This window comes from Tasmannia lanceolata, unplaced genomic scaffold (assembly GCF_043159265.1).
Source record: "Tasmannia lanceolata isolate RefF3 unplaced genomic scaffold, GAP_Taslan_0.1 ptg000002l, whole genome shotgun sequence".
In the NCBI taxonomy this organism is placed as follows: domain Eukaryota; kingdom Viridiplantae; phylum Streptophyta; class Magnoliopsida; order Canellales; family Winteraceae; genus Tasmannia; species Tasmannia lanceolata.
The window spans coordinates 58,464,353-58,482,180 of record NW_027518679.1 but is presented as its reverse complement, the minus strand read 5'-3'; the positions used below and the strand labels follow the sequence as shown (position 1 = coordinate 58,482,180).

The 17,828-nt window shown below is 37.1% G+C and overlaps 2 protein-coding genes across 3 annotated transcripts; both read right to left on the bottom strand.

The window, feature by feature from the left end:
• Positions 1–2,681: 2,681 nt before the first annotated feature.
• LOC143881536 (uncharacterized) lies at positions 2,682–5,755 on the bottom strand. Its single transcript, XM_077384651.1, has 3 exons — positions 5,609–5,755; positions 3,960–5,374; positions 2,682–3,017 (listed from the first exon to the last, which is right to left on the bottom strand). Exons 2-3 carry the CDS (start codon positions 5,144–5,146, stop codon positions 2,903–2,905), a joined length of 1,302 nt encoding a protein of 433 aa, XP_077240766.1. The 5' UTR covers positions 5,147–5,374; positions 5,609–5,755; the 3' UTR covers positions 2,682–2,902.
• A 1,799-nt stretch (positions 5,756–7,554) lies between these two features.
• On the bottom strand, positions 7,555–16,785 carry LOC143881519 (cationic amino acid transporter 2, vacuolar-like). 2 transcript variants are annotated; one of them, XM_077384626.1, is made up of 14 exons: positions 16,526–16,785; positions 14,407–14,608; positions 14,074–14,158; positions 12,387–12,527; positions 12,180–12,298; positions 11,979–12,075; positions 11,359–11,531; positions 11,172–11,238; positions 10,420–10,578; positions 10,015–10,294; positions 9,722–9,830; positions 8,393–8,505; positions 8,218–8,293; positions 7,555–8,043 (listed from the first exon to the last, which is right to left on the bottom strand). In XM_077384626.1, the coding sequence occupies exons 1-14, from the start codon at positions 16,638–16,640 to the stop codon at positions 7,887–7,889; spliced, it is 1,893 nt and encodes a 630-aa protein (XP_077240741.1). In that variant the 5' UTR covers positions 16,641–16,785; the 3' UTR covers positions 7,555–7,886. The 2 variants fall into 2 exon arrangements, 1 of the variants encoding a protein (XP_077240741.1); XR_013251962.1 differs by lacking the exon at positions 7,555–8,043 and having other exon boundaries at positions 8,393–8,495.
• Positions 16,786–17,828: the final 1,043 nt, after the last annotated feature.

The following is a 17,828-nucleotide window of genomic DNA, read 5'->3' as shown; positions in this document are numbered from 1 at the left end:
TAAGACTCTGATTCTTCTATGTGCCATCGTGCCAAAACAGGAATCCAGAAATCCCATGTCTCTTCATATTCATCTCCTTTGATAACCGACTTTAGTCATGTCCTCATCTTGCTTGCCTCTGTCATTCTAGTTTAGAAGCTTTACTGTCAAAAGACAATGCTGCCCCATATTTTTTCTCTGAAAAATGTTAAAAAAAACAGTTATTACACAGCCATATTTCGGGCTCTACGTTTGCCATGCTGATTGGTTCTGACCGGGGTCCTCAAGTCCGGCCAATTTCCATTAAGACCACCTGGATCCATCAAGCCTTGTTAGTATTCTTCCAATAAAAGGAAAACCATTGTTTTCTTTTCTTATAGATTGAGAAAGCTATTTGTAAATGTTTATGGAGATTGTCTGTCATGTTCCTGCTTTTTAACTCTGCTCTGCTTAGGGGAGTGATATATTCACCCCTTTTTCTTTCAGTGTACTTATGACTGCTCTCTTTACACTGGAAGGGGGTGGTGGCCCGGGGAAGAATAGGTAGCGAATTTATCATTCCCCTTTGCTTTTTACCTCTGCTTGATGAAATTTTGTGATCTGTTTTCCTTAATTAATCTGTTACATTTTAAAAAACGATGCCTAGCTCTTGTTTTTACATAATCTTTGCCGAGTGAGAGTGCATGCAAGAACTCAGACATTGAGAATGTCTTGTTAGCATGATATTGTTGATTCAGAGATCAGTACTGAAGGAAGAGTACACCTTGATTGGATGATCTTTAAGCCCTTGATTCATTTTTAGGCTGCTGCCGGCAAAAGCTAAACCGTTGATTTCTGTACTTCTTTTCTGTTTGGCATGAGACCAAGATGATGTGGGTCCCCTTGTGATGTTGTACAAGATCAACAGTCTTGAATGTACATAAATGTCCCAGTGTGGGACCTTAGAATTATCATCACCATTGATCTCAGACGTTAGCGTTTAAAAAAAAAAATTGAAAAAATAAATAAAAATTGATCGCCACCTATCTGGATGATCTAAGCCGTCTCTTGATCTTTGACATGGACTGTGCCCAAAAATCTTCTCCCTAGAATGATCCTCGACCTCTGTTATAAATTATAATCGAGTTAAAATGGATGGCTCAAAATGTTAGACAAAATGACTGTTTAGAGAATCAAAGGATTAAGATGGCTCCACATTTATTACTTGGGACAACACCCTCCCTCCACTGTAGTTATGACAACTGTTTTACACGAGAGAGAGAGAGAGAGAGAGAGAGAGAGAGAGAGAGAGGGGTGTCCCAAGTAATAAAAGGGACGAATATATCATTTCCCGGTTTGGTTTATCTAAACAGGTGGGACCCATTCTACTGTTCGAGTTAGTGGTTCCGGTGCAACTAGGTCACATAGAACCTCCAAATCAAGAACCCCTCTCACTAATTACTTCATCATTACCTTAAGTTTTGTGTGCCACAGCAGTTGTTTCTTTCTTTGCAGTTTTGTGTACGCTGACATCAAATGGACTAATTCTACTCTTACCTGCGCTGAGACTGAGACTGAGAGAATATAATTTCCTAACCTTGTTAAGTGTTATATACATTAGGTTCCTCTTCATATTTGGAACATATTAAACGCGCTTAAGTTTTGTTCTCTATTTGATCAAGTAACGTTGCCTGTATGAGTCGAAATTTTGCATGATTTGCCAAGTGGGTTTGGACACTCTCAATCAACTGTCCAATCTTTAGAATACCCTATTTAGTCTGATTTGTTTGCCAGCATCCATAACTTCTATGGTTGGTAAATGGTAAACATCAGATTACTCTTCCACGATAACGATAGAGAGAATAGGGCTCCATTCCCCCTCTCTGTCTTTTGATGAGCTTCAGATTTTTATTTTTTTGAATGGTAAGGATAACGATCTTCAGATACTATAGTATTTCCTTCTTCATTCATTTTTCTTGGGAAAGAATGGTTTGATTTACCACAACTTTAGCACATTCTCCATGGACCCGAGTATTGAGTTCATCTCTCATGAGTCATGATGGTGATGTGATTACTTGGGCCTCCCCCTTCTTCATAACTTCTCACCTTCTTCTTGCTCCTCTTCTTTCTTCATTTAGAGTTACGAGACTTGCTTAAAATAGAGAAGACAAAGGTGGCAAAATGGTCTTCTTTTAGGCCATACCACCCCCGAGTTTCCAAGAAATAATTTTCTAACATCAAAACGTCCCTTCGAGGCAATTTGGATCCAAAGCAAGAAAAAAAATTCATGAAAAGAAAAATCAGAGTGTAGCTTGGGTGAGGTTTTCCGAAAAAAAATAAGGAAATTTTTTACTTTGGAACAAATTCTGTGGAAAACAAATTTGACAAACGATGAAAAACTTATTTTCTATGGGAATTTTTTACCATGGATTGAACAGCTCCGAATAATTAGAATGGGATGATATCAATGGTAAGAGGGAGAGAGAGAAATAGAGAATAGCCTTCAGGAGAAAATACAGTCGAGGGGCATTTTCTGCAACCAAACACACATCATTTGCAGATAACAAGCCTGAGTCCCTGTGTAATCAAAGATGCGAAAATCAATTGAATGATAAGCCTATAAAAACTCCAATGGCTGCTAAATTTTCACACACTATCAGTACAGATGAAACGTTTTGTTAGACAATAGGTGTGATATGATGGAGATGAGGGCCACGTCCAAATGAAAAACAGAACAAAAAATCCTTCAAATAAGCATTTGTCTAAATTCAGATACAATGACATAAACTGCATAGTTAAGCATCAAAAGTAGACTGACCCCCTTCATTTGTACACCAATTGAACTTGATCTTCAGGACCTGAACAGAGGCTCCACCACGAGCTGGGAGTCTCCAACGAAGGAGGTTTTCAAGTCTTATGATAGAAGTGATTCCTTCGGTACAGTTTAGTGGTTCTCCCAATCCTTCAACTTCTTGCTTCCTTTTGGTTTGGCTATCGATGCGTTCACGGCAGCCATCTTAGCATTGTATTTTGCTCGAAGAGGATCATTGTAAGTCCATCTGAAATAGCAAGAGAAAGATCGATATCATCAAGAGATGCATGCATATATAAAGGTTAAACAACCATACTATAGTTAAAGAATCTACTTTTTTGTTCTCAATTTTATTCTTATGATGGCTGTTTTACACACAAAAGGTAACTCCCTCACAGACGATCCTATATTAACTTTTTCCTGAGGTATCTTCAACATTCCAATCAAGTACTTCAGCAGATGTATCTCAATCCGGTTGAGAAATTAGGCCCTGTTCATTTTGGATTTTGAGAGCCAATTTTGAATCCGAAACTAATTACTGGACTCAAAATTGCATAATGCTGCCAAGTCAACCATTCAGCTGCTCAAATTGTCTTCCCTGTAGATATATGAAAACTTGAGAATGGCATTTTGCATTAAAAGAAAACTGATTTTGAGAGCCGATTTTGAGTCCAAAACTGATTACTGGACTCAAAATTGCATCAATTCAATTTTGTGTCCAATAATCAGTTTTGGACTCGAGTCATTTCTCAAAAGCCAAAACGAACGTTGCCTTGGCAAGTAATGCTGCCAACCATTCAGCTGCCCAATTTGTCTTCCCTATAGCTATATGAAAATTTGAGAATGACATTTTGCATGAGAACAAGACTACCTAAAATTATAAACTCTGCTTTTTGACATTTTTCATTTTCCTCTTGGAGAATTTACTTGACGGAAATCAACATGCAAGACCACCCTCATACTTAAGTACAACAGGCAACATATGAAAAAATTTTGGCTCATAATTCATAACCAATCCCTCGACAGATATTGTAAGAGAATCGGGAGGAACATAAAACAAGAAACAAGCATTCATCCTTCTAAAGAAAATATTGCAAATCTACTTAAAGAAACTGATGAGCCTGATCTAAATGAAGCCGAAAATACTAGAAAAGTCAATGATCTCAAAGAATGGTAAAGATATACTTACGGGTTGTTCCAGTCGGTTGTATCTTCATTAACAAGATGTGTCCATTTGGTCCTTCCACTACGCCCGAAATGCTTGACTTGCATTACCTTAGGTAATATAGTTTTATCCATCCTATCTTCACCAGTTGGAGCCGAGAAATCACGTCGGTAGATATCATCCGTGCCCACTGTGGCAGCATGATCATCCGTCTCTGATTGGAAGAAGGCACCCTTGTGGTAATATTTCTGCATAAACCTCCACTTTTGCTTCGGTTGAGGAAGAGGCTTCGGATTCTTCCTCTCCCACTCCCTACGCTCTTCCTCCGTCATAGTCCTCACCCTCTCAATCTCCTCTTTCTCCTTCAACATAGCCTCACGGCCGTCTCTATCCCTCTTAATCCTCGCAATTTCCCTTGCCTTCCAAGCCTCATATTCCTCTGCTTCGTTCAACTCATCGTCTGTATCAACATCTGCAATGTTGGCCTCCACATCCAAATTCTTCTGAATCTCTTCATCTTTCCTTATCTCCTCAACAACAATCTGTTTTGTCTCCACCTTCCTCTCCTCCATTCTCCTCTTCACCAACTCCTCAAGCGCTCGTTCTTCGGCTTCAACCCGCTCGCGCTCGGCTATAGTGTCTCGTTCCGACTTAGGAACAAAAACCGGCTTCACCATGGCAATACCCGATTGCTCTTCTTCTGAGTCGGTCTCATACTCGGACTCCTCCTCTTCCTCTTCCTCTATCTCCTCTTCCTCTTCTTCAGGCAAAAGCGCAGCTTCTTCTTGTTGCCTCTGAAGCAATTTCTCTCTAATTCTTCTTCTCCTTTCCTCCAACGCATCCTCATCATCTTCCTCAAAATCCAATCTCTCTTGCCTTCTATTTTCCTCTTCTATAGTAGAAACAATCTCTGCCTGGCGGATACGTCTATGATCTGCCCTCACTTCCTCTTTATTATCTGCCTTATTCTCGGCCAGACGACGCAACCTAGGATCATCTTTGACTACACCATCTGGGTCATCCCTAATTGGAAAAGCTTTCTCTAAAGCAATGGATCGGGATGTTCTAATATCTCCATCTTCATCTGCGTCCTCTGCCCATTCTGGGGCTTTACCAGGCCAGTACCTTTTCACCTTGGTCTGCCCTATCTTACCTCTAAGCTTATCCCTAATCGCAATTACAGTGTCGCTAACACCCGCCGTCACAGACATGTTTTCAAGTAATTAATAAAAACCAAACTTTGCCAATCCAGAAAAACAACCCTAACTGTGTTTTCCTTCAATTCCCACTTCTCCCCTTTGAATCAAAACTTAATCCTAGAAGAACTCAACTTCTTTTGATTTTCTCAACTTTCCTAATTCAGAACCAATTCCCCCAAATCGATAAATCAAAGGTTTAAAATAAAAGCCCTAGTTTCTGGCACATCAAAATCTGCTGCCCTAGAACCAAAAAGAGATGAAAATTTTCAGTAAGGATTGAAAATATCTCACACTAAGGATAGAAAGATTAAACTAAGAATAAAAAATTGCATACATAATCAGAACAATATGATGCTATTTCTAGAGAACCCTAACCCTAAAAAATCTCAGAAACGTTATAAAGGAGAAGGGAAATCTACAAAACCTTACACGAATATAGAAGATTCACAGGCCCAACTGTAAAAATCTACTTACTGTGTGTCGATTAGGGTATCAGAGATCATCCCTATTTCTCTCTCCAACCCGATCAAAAGAAAAACATGCTTTCTTTTCTTTCTTTTTCGGCCAAATAAAAAGCTAGTAAGTACGATGCGGGATGTTAATGCCTTGTTTTGATATTGGCACCCGTATGCAATGTCTTATTGCAACTCGATGATCCAAGCCCTTCGATCTATACCATACAGTTTCTCTGCAGATTGGAGGGCTGGGATCATCCTATGGAAATGATTTTGGGGAAAAACCTATTTATGTTGTGGCTTATTAAATGGACGGTTTGGATCATCTCATGGTGTGGGCAGTTCAGTCCATTTTTGAAAAATACGGGGCTACACGAGCTTACACCATATAAAATCTTGGTATTGGGAAAGCACTGCATAAAAATTTCACCCCTTCTAGGTGGATCATTAACTTTGCTTCTACAAAATCTCCCCACAGGTTACATTAATCTTGGTTATAACCTCATCTATGCAGTACAATCTTTCTATAAAAAATCCCTTATGGCAAGAATTAGCTTTTATGTTAATTCTTTGGAGCACTTTAAATTGTTTGAACGCACGTAGTGTGAAACAACCAATTACTCCAAAAGCTTTATTTATTAGACATTGTGTTTTTTAATCATTTATACTCCAACACTCCCCCTCACGTGCGGCCCCTCTCTTTTGGGTTGGCCATGCACATGACACATGTGACCCTCTTTTAATTTGGCCATACACGTGGATTTTTAATATCAAGAAGTTGTTGGGTTTTCAATCCAGGACCTGCGAGGCAATAGCTCTTATACCATGTGAAACAGCTAATTACTCCAAAAGGTTAAGCTGTTGGAGATACCGTTATTTAATCTTTTATAATTTAATACTCCATCTCGCGTGTGCCACCTCTTATTAGGGTTGGCCTACACTTGGCACGTGTGGCCCCTCTTTTTGGGTTGGCCATTACAACTGGATTTTTAATATCAAGGGGTTTTGAACCCAAAACCTTTGCTCTGATACCATGAAACAACGAGTTACTCCAAAAGCTTAAGCTATTAGATAAAGCTTAAGCTATTAGATATGGTGTTATTTAATCATTTATACTTCAACGGACTGTTGTGCATTTCCTGTTCAACTTTCCATTTGCAGTCCCCAAAATGTCCTCTGATCAGACAGGATCCTTTGCTTGCTGTGATTTTCCATTATGGAAATGTGGGGTCAAGCTCTACAGAGAAAGGTTGCCGAACACGTCCTTGGTTGCCATGGAGTCTCACGTCCCTGGTAAAGGAAAATATGTACTTTTACTTTAATTTTCCCAATTTGTTGTGTTAAAACCTAAAGTATAAAAGAATAAATAACGCCTTCTCCAACAGCTTAAGCTTTTGCAGGTTATTTTACATGGTATCAGAGCAAAAGTCCTAGGTCTTGAGTTTAAACCCCTCCCGGATAGCAAAAATCCACATGCAATGGCAAAATCCAAAAATGGGGCCACATGTGCCACATGTACGCCAACCCAAAGAAAGAGGGTCACACGTGAGAGGGAGTGTAAAGAATAAAAGAATAAATAACGCCTTCTCCAACAGCTTAAACTTTTGGAGTAACTGGTCGCTTCATATTATGCAACCAAACGGATCTATGTTTGGGGGGAAATGATATTTCCACCCCATTTTGTTTGTCTTTTTTGGAATTGACTATTTGCAAGAAAATTCAAGAAAAAAGGATACAAAGATGATGAGCTAGGAGTTGACACCACATAAAAACTCTCCATTGTAAGCTACAAAAAGCTTTTAAGCAAGGTTGGGTACTACCTTCAATCCATTTCAACTCTTTTTATTCACAATGACAACAGAAAACAAGATATCAAATCTTACACCGATGCCTGGATTTTTTTTCCTTTATTTTCCTCCTCGAATTAGATACAAAACTGACATAAAGATGATGCAATACTACCCATGCTACAAAGTTTTTACTAGATTCATTATTTTTCCTTGAAGATCAATAAGAGAACCATCTTACAATTGTTCCAACTTAAAACTTACAGTTACAAAATATTCACAATTCACATCTATTTTACAGAAAATTCACATCTATTTTACAAAGGACAATCACATCCAATATTTCACTGTACAAAGTAGACACTGGTCCAATTCCGGTGTGTAATATATATGTTTGTATGTATAGTTCTGAAGGGAAGAATAGCAAGATTCATTGAACAAATGGATTTTACAAGCCTACAAAGTTTTGAAATCTTCACTGAGGGGGCTGAGTAGCTAGGAAGGATTCTTTTATGCGAGACGTTCTGAAGTGATTCTATAGATCTCATTTGCATGGGCATTGGGCACGTAAACAGCATCCGTCAGCAAGCTATGGGTCCTCCCGTAAAATAAATACAGAAATACTCCAATTACCATCCACACAGAGACCCTGATCCATGTACCAGACCTGAGAAGTTATAGAGTGATGTTAGTCCATAACTAGGAGTCAGGCGCGAGCACAAATAGTTAGGCCTTTGGTATGGTACTTCAAGGTCACGGGTTTGTTTTGAAATGCAAAACCAGCACTGGAATAATAAAACAGCCAGTGAAAAGAACAAAAGTAATGTGTTCGGGTACTTACCCGAGATTTATTAGTAAATAGACGTTTATAAGAATGCAAGAGATGGGTAGCAACGGAACAAATGGGCAAATGAAACCTGCATATGATAGAACAAGTCTCAACATGGATCATAACTTTGAACATAGTAGAATGGCTGCAAAGTGTATAAATCAAAACATGGGAACATTATATGTACCTCCCGTGTGTCCAAAGCTGTGTCGACCATCATCTTGGTCAATCCAAGAGAGAACAATCAGACCACATGAAAGAAGCAGGCCACCAATTATACACACTGGGTACTGTACAAGGCTGTGAGAAAATAATGAGTCAGAACGTCCACAACACCCTAGGGACCTAAGTGACTCACTACAGCATCACTATAAGACTTACACACACTGACAAAGATTCAAGATTTGTACTACCGAAACACTTTAAGATAATGTTAGATGTTAAAATCCATTTCCAATGCTCTCACAATTGAAGCAAGTAAATCATAAGAAGAGCAGATCAATTAAACTGAAAAATAAATCAAAATTTGTAACATGTTTGAAAATTTTGTTTTAGAAAATTTAGAATTCATTAAAAACGATTATGAAGAAGAAAATCTAAGGCTAAAAGAACCACATTCTAATATTGCATGACAGTTTTATGCAGCAATAAACTATAGGACATATTCCAGACCGATCATGCATAAGAAAGGAACATTACTATAATATTCGTCTGCAATTACACTTCGTTCCTTATCAAACCATAAGATAGCTTTAAAAGAACCACCACTTCAAAACTCCTCGTGTCAATCATCTACTCGTCCGAGTCGGATCCCTTTTACCTTGACTGAGCTCTTCTCCAAACCTGTTTTTTGTCCTACCAAGCCAATCAAAATTCTTTTGTATCTCGGTTATGACTGTGTCAACCAAGTACTAGGTTGCATACTTGCATTGCACTGCATCGACACTTTGAACACATTTTGGCCCACATCTTCAATTTCATACTTGCATTGCACTGCATCGACACTTTGAACACATTTTGGCCCACATCTTCAATTTCAAACATTACTAAAAAAAGCGCTAACAATAGAAAGTGCTTACACCATTGACCATTCTGCTTGAGTGAACCATAAGATTCATATAATATTTTTGTCAAATTGGATATAAGTTGTATCAAGAACCCTTTTATTCATATCAAATCTTAAAGGTTTCATTCTAAAATATACAATTTTCAAATGGGGTGCATAGAAGAAATAGTGCTTCTTTTGTGGGGTAAGCTGGGATAGGCCAACTTGAATATACCTTGATTAAGAAGCAATAATGTGAGACATACAACAGCATCACATCCTAATCTTTATATGCTGAAGCTTTTGGTCAAGCATCAACCCCTATTTTAGTAGAGTAGTGCATGTGTATATTTTTTGGTTACAGATTGTGTATTAACCTTCGAAGTATACACAGTCCAGCATTCACTATTTTGAAGAAATGGGTAATAGGTCACAAAAGCTGAATAGCAAGAGCTTCAAAATATGACTTGCCTGGGCAAGAATTCTACTGAAGCTGCAGAAGTGAGGAGAAGCACTCCAACACACACGAATGATATGTTCAAAGCCGCCATTCTTCTCCTCTTCTGTTCCTTTGTTTTGTCTGCATCATCCAATATAACATTAATCACTTAATAAAAAGGACATGGACCATAAAACCAAATCAACAAAGATAAGACCTGAAGAAACTTTATCATAGAAGTATGTGGGGATGTCCAATAGGTAAAAATAAAGATGATATGCAGAAAAAACATATGAGAAGTTGTTAGCATCTAACTTTCCATTACCTTTACCACCTTCCTTTTCAATGAGAGGAAAATCAGCTGATGGTTCTACATAGTCTGGATAAATCAGAGTGTCTTGTGAATGTTGATTATCATCCTTAGAGGAGCCAACAAAATCTTTCGAATTGCTGTCATTTTCCTGAGTACTATACCGTAGTGATACAGAATGAATTGATTCCTGAAGTGATGATGGTGGTAGAGGTACCTCATCTGGCGGGACATATCTCAGTATCAAAATTGAAACTGCAACGATTGTGAATGCAAGTAGAGTCCCCACACTTACCTGCATTAAAAGAGCACCTTTACCACTTAAGGAATCTTATTTCAGCGTTCGCATGAGAATTGAAAAAAAAGCACTTTTACCAAAGTCTCATTCCATAATAAATCTATAGAGTAATCCTAAATTACCATTCCAGCCAACTGAGAGACATTCATACAAGAAGCCAAGATTGCAGCACAGATCCCGGTTACTATGGTGCTCTTTACAGGAACTTGCGTACGCTTGTTAACATCGGAGAAAAATGGTGGCAGTAATCCATCTCTAGCCATAGCCATTAGTATTCTAGGCTGGCCAAACACAGACAGTGCAGGAAATCCGTATCAGGAAGTGCTATGCATGGGAATTAAGCTTCCACAACCACATTGCGCAATGTCTGTAAATTGCATTTTTTTTTTCCCACATAACTACTCTAAAACCTGCTTTGTGGGAACCTTATAGATCAGATCATAAATGTTTGTAAATTAAAACTAGAGTTTTAACAATAAAGTCAGATCATAAAATCATAATGTATGAAATGACTAGTCAATTGTTAAATTCATTAAAATTCTTTTAGAAATTAACCATAAAAAATAGTTAATGAATCTTGGAAGATAAATTATTATCAGATTAACCATCTAAACATGAGCTGTTAGATTGCTTGTGGTGCATATCACAGTTGTCGCCAATGGCACATCCACTGACCACAACAGCAATAACTCAGACCATCTCTCCAGTGGATTTCCACTGGGGAAGAGCTATGTGGCATCGGACCAATTGAAGATCGTCAATGCCGAAATAGTGGCGGTATTATTGCATGGAATTACATAATAAATTGAAAATTCAAGATATATCTAAAGCAAGACAGTATTGAGAGTATACATCTTGGTTGGCAATTGTTTACCTGAGGAAGAATTGAACCCATCAAGGTTGCGCAGAGGGCAGTAATTGCTCCAGCCGCGATGATGTACCTACAGTTAAATACAGAGCTAAAATCAAAGCTGAAATGAAACAATGAAATTTGCCCGGTGTAGACTTTGAAGTGGATCTGAATTAAAATCAGAAAATTTTATAAGTTAATCATTCCTTACACTGCCCACTGCATCCCATGGCTGGCAAACGCCGATGAAATTGGGGTGTCTAGATCCATTGCATAATACGGTACTATGCCAACTATAACAACAGATACCAGCATGTACAAGAGGCAACATATAGACAGTGCAATTCCTATTCCCAGTGGCAGATCGCGCTGAGGATTCTTCACCTGTGATAGAGATCAAGGTTTTAAATGTCGGTTTCAGCCACCATCAAAACCAAAATTTATGCTGAAATTATGTAAAATTTTGACAAGAATTTCAGCTTTTTTAAATTTCCACCGAAATGTATAAAATTTTGGTGGAAATTTTGGTAATTTCAGTGGAAATTTCATTAATTTCCACCGGAGTTCAACATTTTGGTAAAATTTTTGTAAATAAGGCTGAAAAACGAAATTTAGGAGAAATTTCATGTAAAATTTCGATTCAATGTACTTTAGGTGTCGGCCCCGGCCGAAATTTAAAACCATGATAGAGATATAATTTCAGAACAAGAGAACATGGTAATTTTCACCTGCAATTCCTATTTGAATGTACTGAATTTCAAACAGGAATCTGTTCTCAAGCGGAGATGAGGTATTTATATAAGTTAAAGAGTACCAGTAACAATGTCATACCTCCTCAGCTGTACTAGCAACTGAATCAAAGCCTATATATGCAAAGAAAACAGTTGCAGACCCAGCAAGCATGCCATTTACTCCAAAAGGGAAGTCTCTGAAGATTCAAAGAGAATATAATTTAGTTTTCAATCAAATGTGAAGTGTAAAAATATGTGAAATATCTACCATATATACAAAATATATAATGAGTTCAATTACCCGTTAGGAAGAGCATATCCAACCCATCCAGTCTGAAAACCAAGGTACCCACCAGCTATGATGACAAAAACCATGACACAAACATTTGCTGTTGTGACAATGGCTTGCACAATAGAACTCTACAGGGGAACATACATTGAAATTGATGGCAATAGAAGCAAGAAGGCATTTAAAACTTTCCAAAATTGAAGTTTATTAAATAGGTACCTCCTTGATTCCCACGCATAAGAGGCCAGTGACAACGATAACAAGAATAGCAGCGCAAGGGTCAACCACAATATGAAGGAAGGGGAAGTTTACTCGGGCTAAGAAAATGGGAAGACTATCTTGCCCTCCAAAAAACAAGGCCTAAAGCATATAAAACATATAAAACATTGATTGTCAGTAAGTGACCATGCAAATTTGAAAATCAGTATGCTAAATTAGATTATATATGAAACCTTGGGAAATCACTGTGGAACATGAAACCTTCAAAATGAGATTATACATGAAAGCTTGGGAAACCACTATGCAACATGAAACCCTCAAACTTAATCTCAAAATAATCCATTATAGCATAGTTTATTTTTAAAATAACCAAGTGTCTTTGCAGAATGAAACATGCATCCAAACAATTAATGCTAAGCACAATATAAAAAAAAGGTACTAAAATATTCATAACTATTATCACTGATAAGTTGCTGCTATATCACAACAACATGGATTTGAAGAATATTTTGTGAATAAAAGGATAATGACAAGGAAGTGCTTACATCTTGATAAATGTAATGTGTAACTACCACAAATCAGCCATGTATAATATGCAATCTTTCAGGTTGTCATAACCAAGTTATTGTATCAACATTTGTTCCTGATGGAAGTATGGAGAAATAGGCCCTTGCAGTGATGTTGATGCCGCAGAAGCTGAAGATTGTGCCTTGTGGAGTGTTGTTAAATTGGTCACCCAAAGATTACTAGTTCGAGCGAGGTCTTACTTACCTATCCTACAATTATAAGCAAAGGCTACCATGTCAAGAGGAAGGAAGAATATGAGACAAGGCTGATATGGCTGAGACAATATACCATTTTGCTTCATTATACCTTATTACAATTAAAGCTATTGACTCCATATACTGGGAGTGGCTTGGGAGTAGGAGGAGATGGAGATGTGTGTGAGATTGGACGTGAGGGTGAGAATGGCAACAAGAGAATGAACATTATCATCGGTGAAGGTGGGGTATAGGAGTCCAGTACATGATTGGTGTGGAAAGAGAATCTCCTTTATGACTGCATCAATCGATCTGCCTTCGATTGCTTGGTGGTCTCACCTTTTCGATTCATTCCACTTATCCAAATTGGGTAATTTGGCTTCCCTCGAATTTGATTACCCTCAAAATTGGTTCCCCCTAAAATTGAATTAATTGCAGCCAAACAATCCCTAATGAGCATCTTGGATAGATTGCTAATGCTTTTCGAGCAAAGAAATCAACTTGTGGATTTGTGGTTGGCAGTTCAAAATCACTTGGTTAAATAACCAGCAGGAGCATATAAAGAGTATCTTGGATAGATTGCTAATGGTAAAAGAGTGGGTAGCATATTTTCCAAGGGTTCTCAGTTTGGCAGTGATGGGCATAAATGATAGCTATAAAAATTAAAGGCTTGGCACATATAAAACTTAATAGAGAATAGGAAAAATGAATGGAATGCATTGCGTAGGAAAATCAAAAGTAACTTATACCAAAAAAAAAAAAAAACTGAATTGATTTTTAATGGAACTACTCTACTAGGATGTTGATATCAAATGCAGCAAAAAACATTACAGTAAATTACACTCTATCATTGAATAATCTCCATCACTTATAATGTAGTCTAATTCAAGAGAAGGAAACTTTGAACTAATGAAAATCTAATGTACCAAATTCGGGGATATGCCACGTGCAACAGTGGCGCCACCAACTGTATATTCCAGTATGAGAGCCCAACCAATCAGCCAAGCAATGCTGAACAAAATCAGAACACGAAAAAAATAGTAAGAAATTTGCAAATACTATTTGTTATCCTAAAAGTACAAAGTTTCAAAGTCTTTCTGCCAAACATTTTAATCACTTAGCACATACATGATTATATACAGCTTGCTCCTTCCTAACAAATACTAGATCAGCCACAGAATTAAAGGCTTAAAAAGTGCAAATATGGAAACATGTAGCAATGGAAATAAGGATGAAAATAATCTAAATGTTTGTAGTACCCTTCTCCGACACATATGTACGAATAATGATAGGCACTCCCCGCAGATGGGCAGCGACTTGCCAGCTCAGCATAGCAAAATGCTGAAAGGGCAGCTGCTATTCCAGCTATCAGAAAGGAAATGCTGAGGGCTGGTCCTGAATGCTCTCGAGCAACTGTTCCAACAAGAACGTAAACCCCAGCTCCAATAGTTGATCCAACACCTGATCAGATAACCATCGTTCAATGGTAGCATGGATTGTATGCAAAAATAACTGAATGTTTAACTCTGGACTAGTCCTGAGGTTGGTTATAGAAGCACCGGCCAAATGGAAATCACAACATATAAAATAAACTTGGAGCCAAAAGAACACAGAATTTAAACTCCAGTTCATCATAAAAGCACAGGTTGAAGTGCTGCCCAAGGCATTCATGATAAAAAATTATATAAGAGAAAAGTAAATGAATAAAAAGAAAAAGCAACCGTACTCGAAGAATAAATGTAAAGCAGCTTATGAAAGAAAAATATTTACATTTTTCAAGTTCTACGAATAAAACGGAAAGCAAGTCAGAGTTAAATTAGATATTCAAAAGATAAGGATTTCAATTTAATGCGTATCATGTTTCTCGTTCTTCTGTATCTCTCGTTGGGAATACATGTAGTACAAAAAACAAAATTAACGACAGAGATTTTCATTATTTCTTAGGTATAGAAACAGAAAACCAGTCTTATGACAAGATTTCTACAATCCAACAGAAGTTCCAACCACCCTCTCACTACATTGAAAGCAATTGAATATGCAGAACATCAATTCAAGTTCTGAACACAAACCCAACGGCTGCAAAAGCTAAGCAAAGTATATAATGAAAATTAAGCCAAAAAACAGACATTTAAGACCAAAATGAAGATGACGTAAAGCTTCCATAACTCTCAAAACAACAAAATATCAAGAAACCCAAACCAAAACATCTCAACTCAAATACGAAGAACAAAAAATGAGCAATTGGTCCACATAGATGCAACAATTAAGTCTTTGTGGCAGTGACAACAGACAACCGACAACTTCGCCGTTGTATTATAAAAAACAGCAAAACCCGAAACAAAACCAACCTAACCAATAGATATTAAGATACCTCAAGCAAACAGAGACCATAAAATAAAACAAAAATACCAATGGCTATAAAAGAAAAAAGAGATCAAAGGGGGGAAAGACAAAAATACCAGCAACAAAAGCAGAAAAAGAAAATCCCAAAACCTAACAAGTTATCTATCAAATGGAAAAAAAAAAAAAACAACAGCAGCAACAACAACACAAAGGGCTGAGAAGCAAAACAAACATATCAACAAAAATTCCACAATCATCATAAATTAAAAACCCAAAAATTCGAAGAAGGAAGATAAGAGAATAAAAAAAAAAGGAATCCATACCAATAGCAATAGGCTGAAGAACAGGTAATTAGTCTTTTTTTTATTGAAAATGCAGATAATTAGTCTCTTTAACTATCAATTTCAGATCGCATCCACCAAACCTATTTACGTTTAACCCATTCACTAGATAATCCAAATTATAAACCAAAACAAGTTTGATTGCTAGAATTAGAATCACTCCATCCAATAAACTTGAAATCATCATATTTCACATCCCATTGAACATTGAAATTTGATCCTGAACAACACACAAGATTCAAATTCAGACTACCTTGAACCTTACCTTCAACTTGGTAATCAACTAGATTCAAATTAAAAAATTTTAAATTCCCTTATTCTGAACTAGCACTTTAGATTAAAGTTGGAATTTTCAAAATAAAAATACCAACTGCTATAGAAGAGAAAATAATAATAAACAAATAAAGGGGAGATGAAAATATCAACAACAAACACAGAAAAGCCCAAAATCCAAAAAAAAGATAATAAATTGATTTTTAAAAAAAAGACAACAACAAAAGGAGAGAGAAAAAAAACAAACCCACCAACAAAAACAACACAATGATGATAAATAATAACCAGATGTTTAAAGAGAGAAAAGAAAATGAATCTATAAGAATTGCAATAAGCTGAATAACAGATATCTCCTTTGCTAATAATTTGCAACAAAAATACCACCATGATCATAAATACTTAAAGGAAAATGAATGGATACCAATTGCAATAAGCTGAAGAACAGATAATTCCTTTGCTAATTGCTGACCACCCTGCTTCACATGATCAGAATCAACCTGCTTTCTTCTTATCAAACATTGAAATCCCAACCCCATTGAAAATCCCAAATCCAGATAAATTTTATTACTCTGAACGATGTTTAGGTTGTTTCAGAGAGATTGGGCAGGTCCCAAGATTCCAATTCAATCCAATTATAGCGGGAGGGTTTTTTTTTTTTTTTTTTTTAATTTGAACAAAGGCCACAATTCCTTGACTTGTTTTATGAGTTCGAATCATCAAACTCCACGTGGCTAAAAATTAGTGATCAGAATTCAGAACTGCATTTCTTTAATTTAATTAGACAAGATGCGAATCTGTATAAATTATATATAATATAATGTTGGCTGTCTAATGAATAACCTACACGTGGATGATATAAAAAGATTTCATTGACTATCTTAGAAGGAATGCTTCAATAGGGCCCAACCTCACCTCATTGTATTACAATGTGGCATGGTGGGTCCCACATTAGGTTGATCTGAACCATCCATTTGGCTACGAGAATTTCATTAAAAGAGAAAAAGATTTAGAATCGAGCATAAGGGGATCTCAGAGGAGTCCCGAGATACAATTTGGAGAAGAGAAGAAGGAAGGAGATGAGGGGGAATATCATGCTTTCTCTCCAACCAACAACTATCAAATGGAATGGACGGTTTACATGAATCCTGGGTGGACCCACTACACTATATCAGTACCGTGTGCGCCACATTTGATTGTATTAAACTCACGTCCCTTCCCTACCAACTACCAAAGCATTCCTCTTTCTGTTGGTCAGACGTTGAACATTTGGATTGCTAGAATCGGTATCCTATTCTAATTTTGCCAGCCGGTTCAAAAAAACAAAATGAACAGAATCAGAATCAAGGACTGGTAATGACGCCAAGGCGGAATTAAAGGGCTGTTTCCCATACCAAGAGATCGTATTCTGATTCTGCCCTGCTCAGAATAAAATATTTATTGGAATGTTTTTTAATTCAACGTTTTATTTTAATTGTTTCCATTCCTTGTTTTTTTAGGGGAATCAAAATGGGATGCCAATTCCGATTCCTATTCTGACAATCCATACACATTAAGGCCACTCATTTGCAATGTGAGGGTGGGCCTCAATTTTATTGATTTCCAAAGCTCTCAATTGAGTAAGATTAATTATTTCGCACAATGCATTTAGACGCACTCAAAATGCAAATTTAAAGGAATAAAAAATGCAGTAAGGCAACATAGATCCAATGGAACGCCCTTGCAGC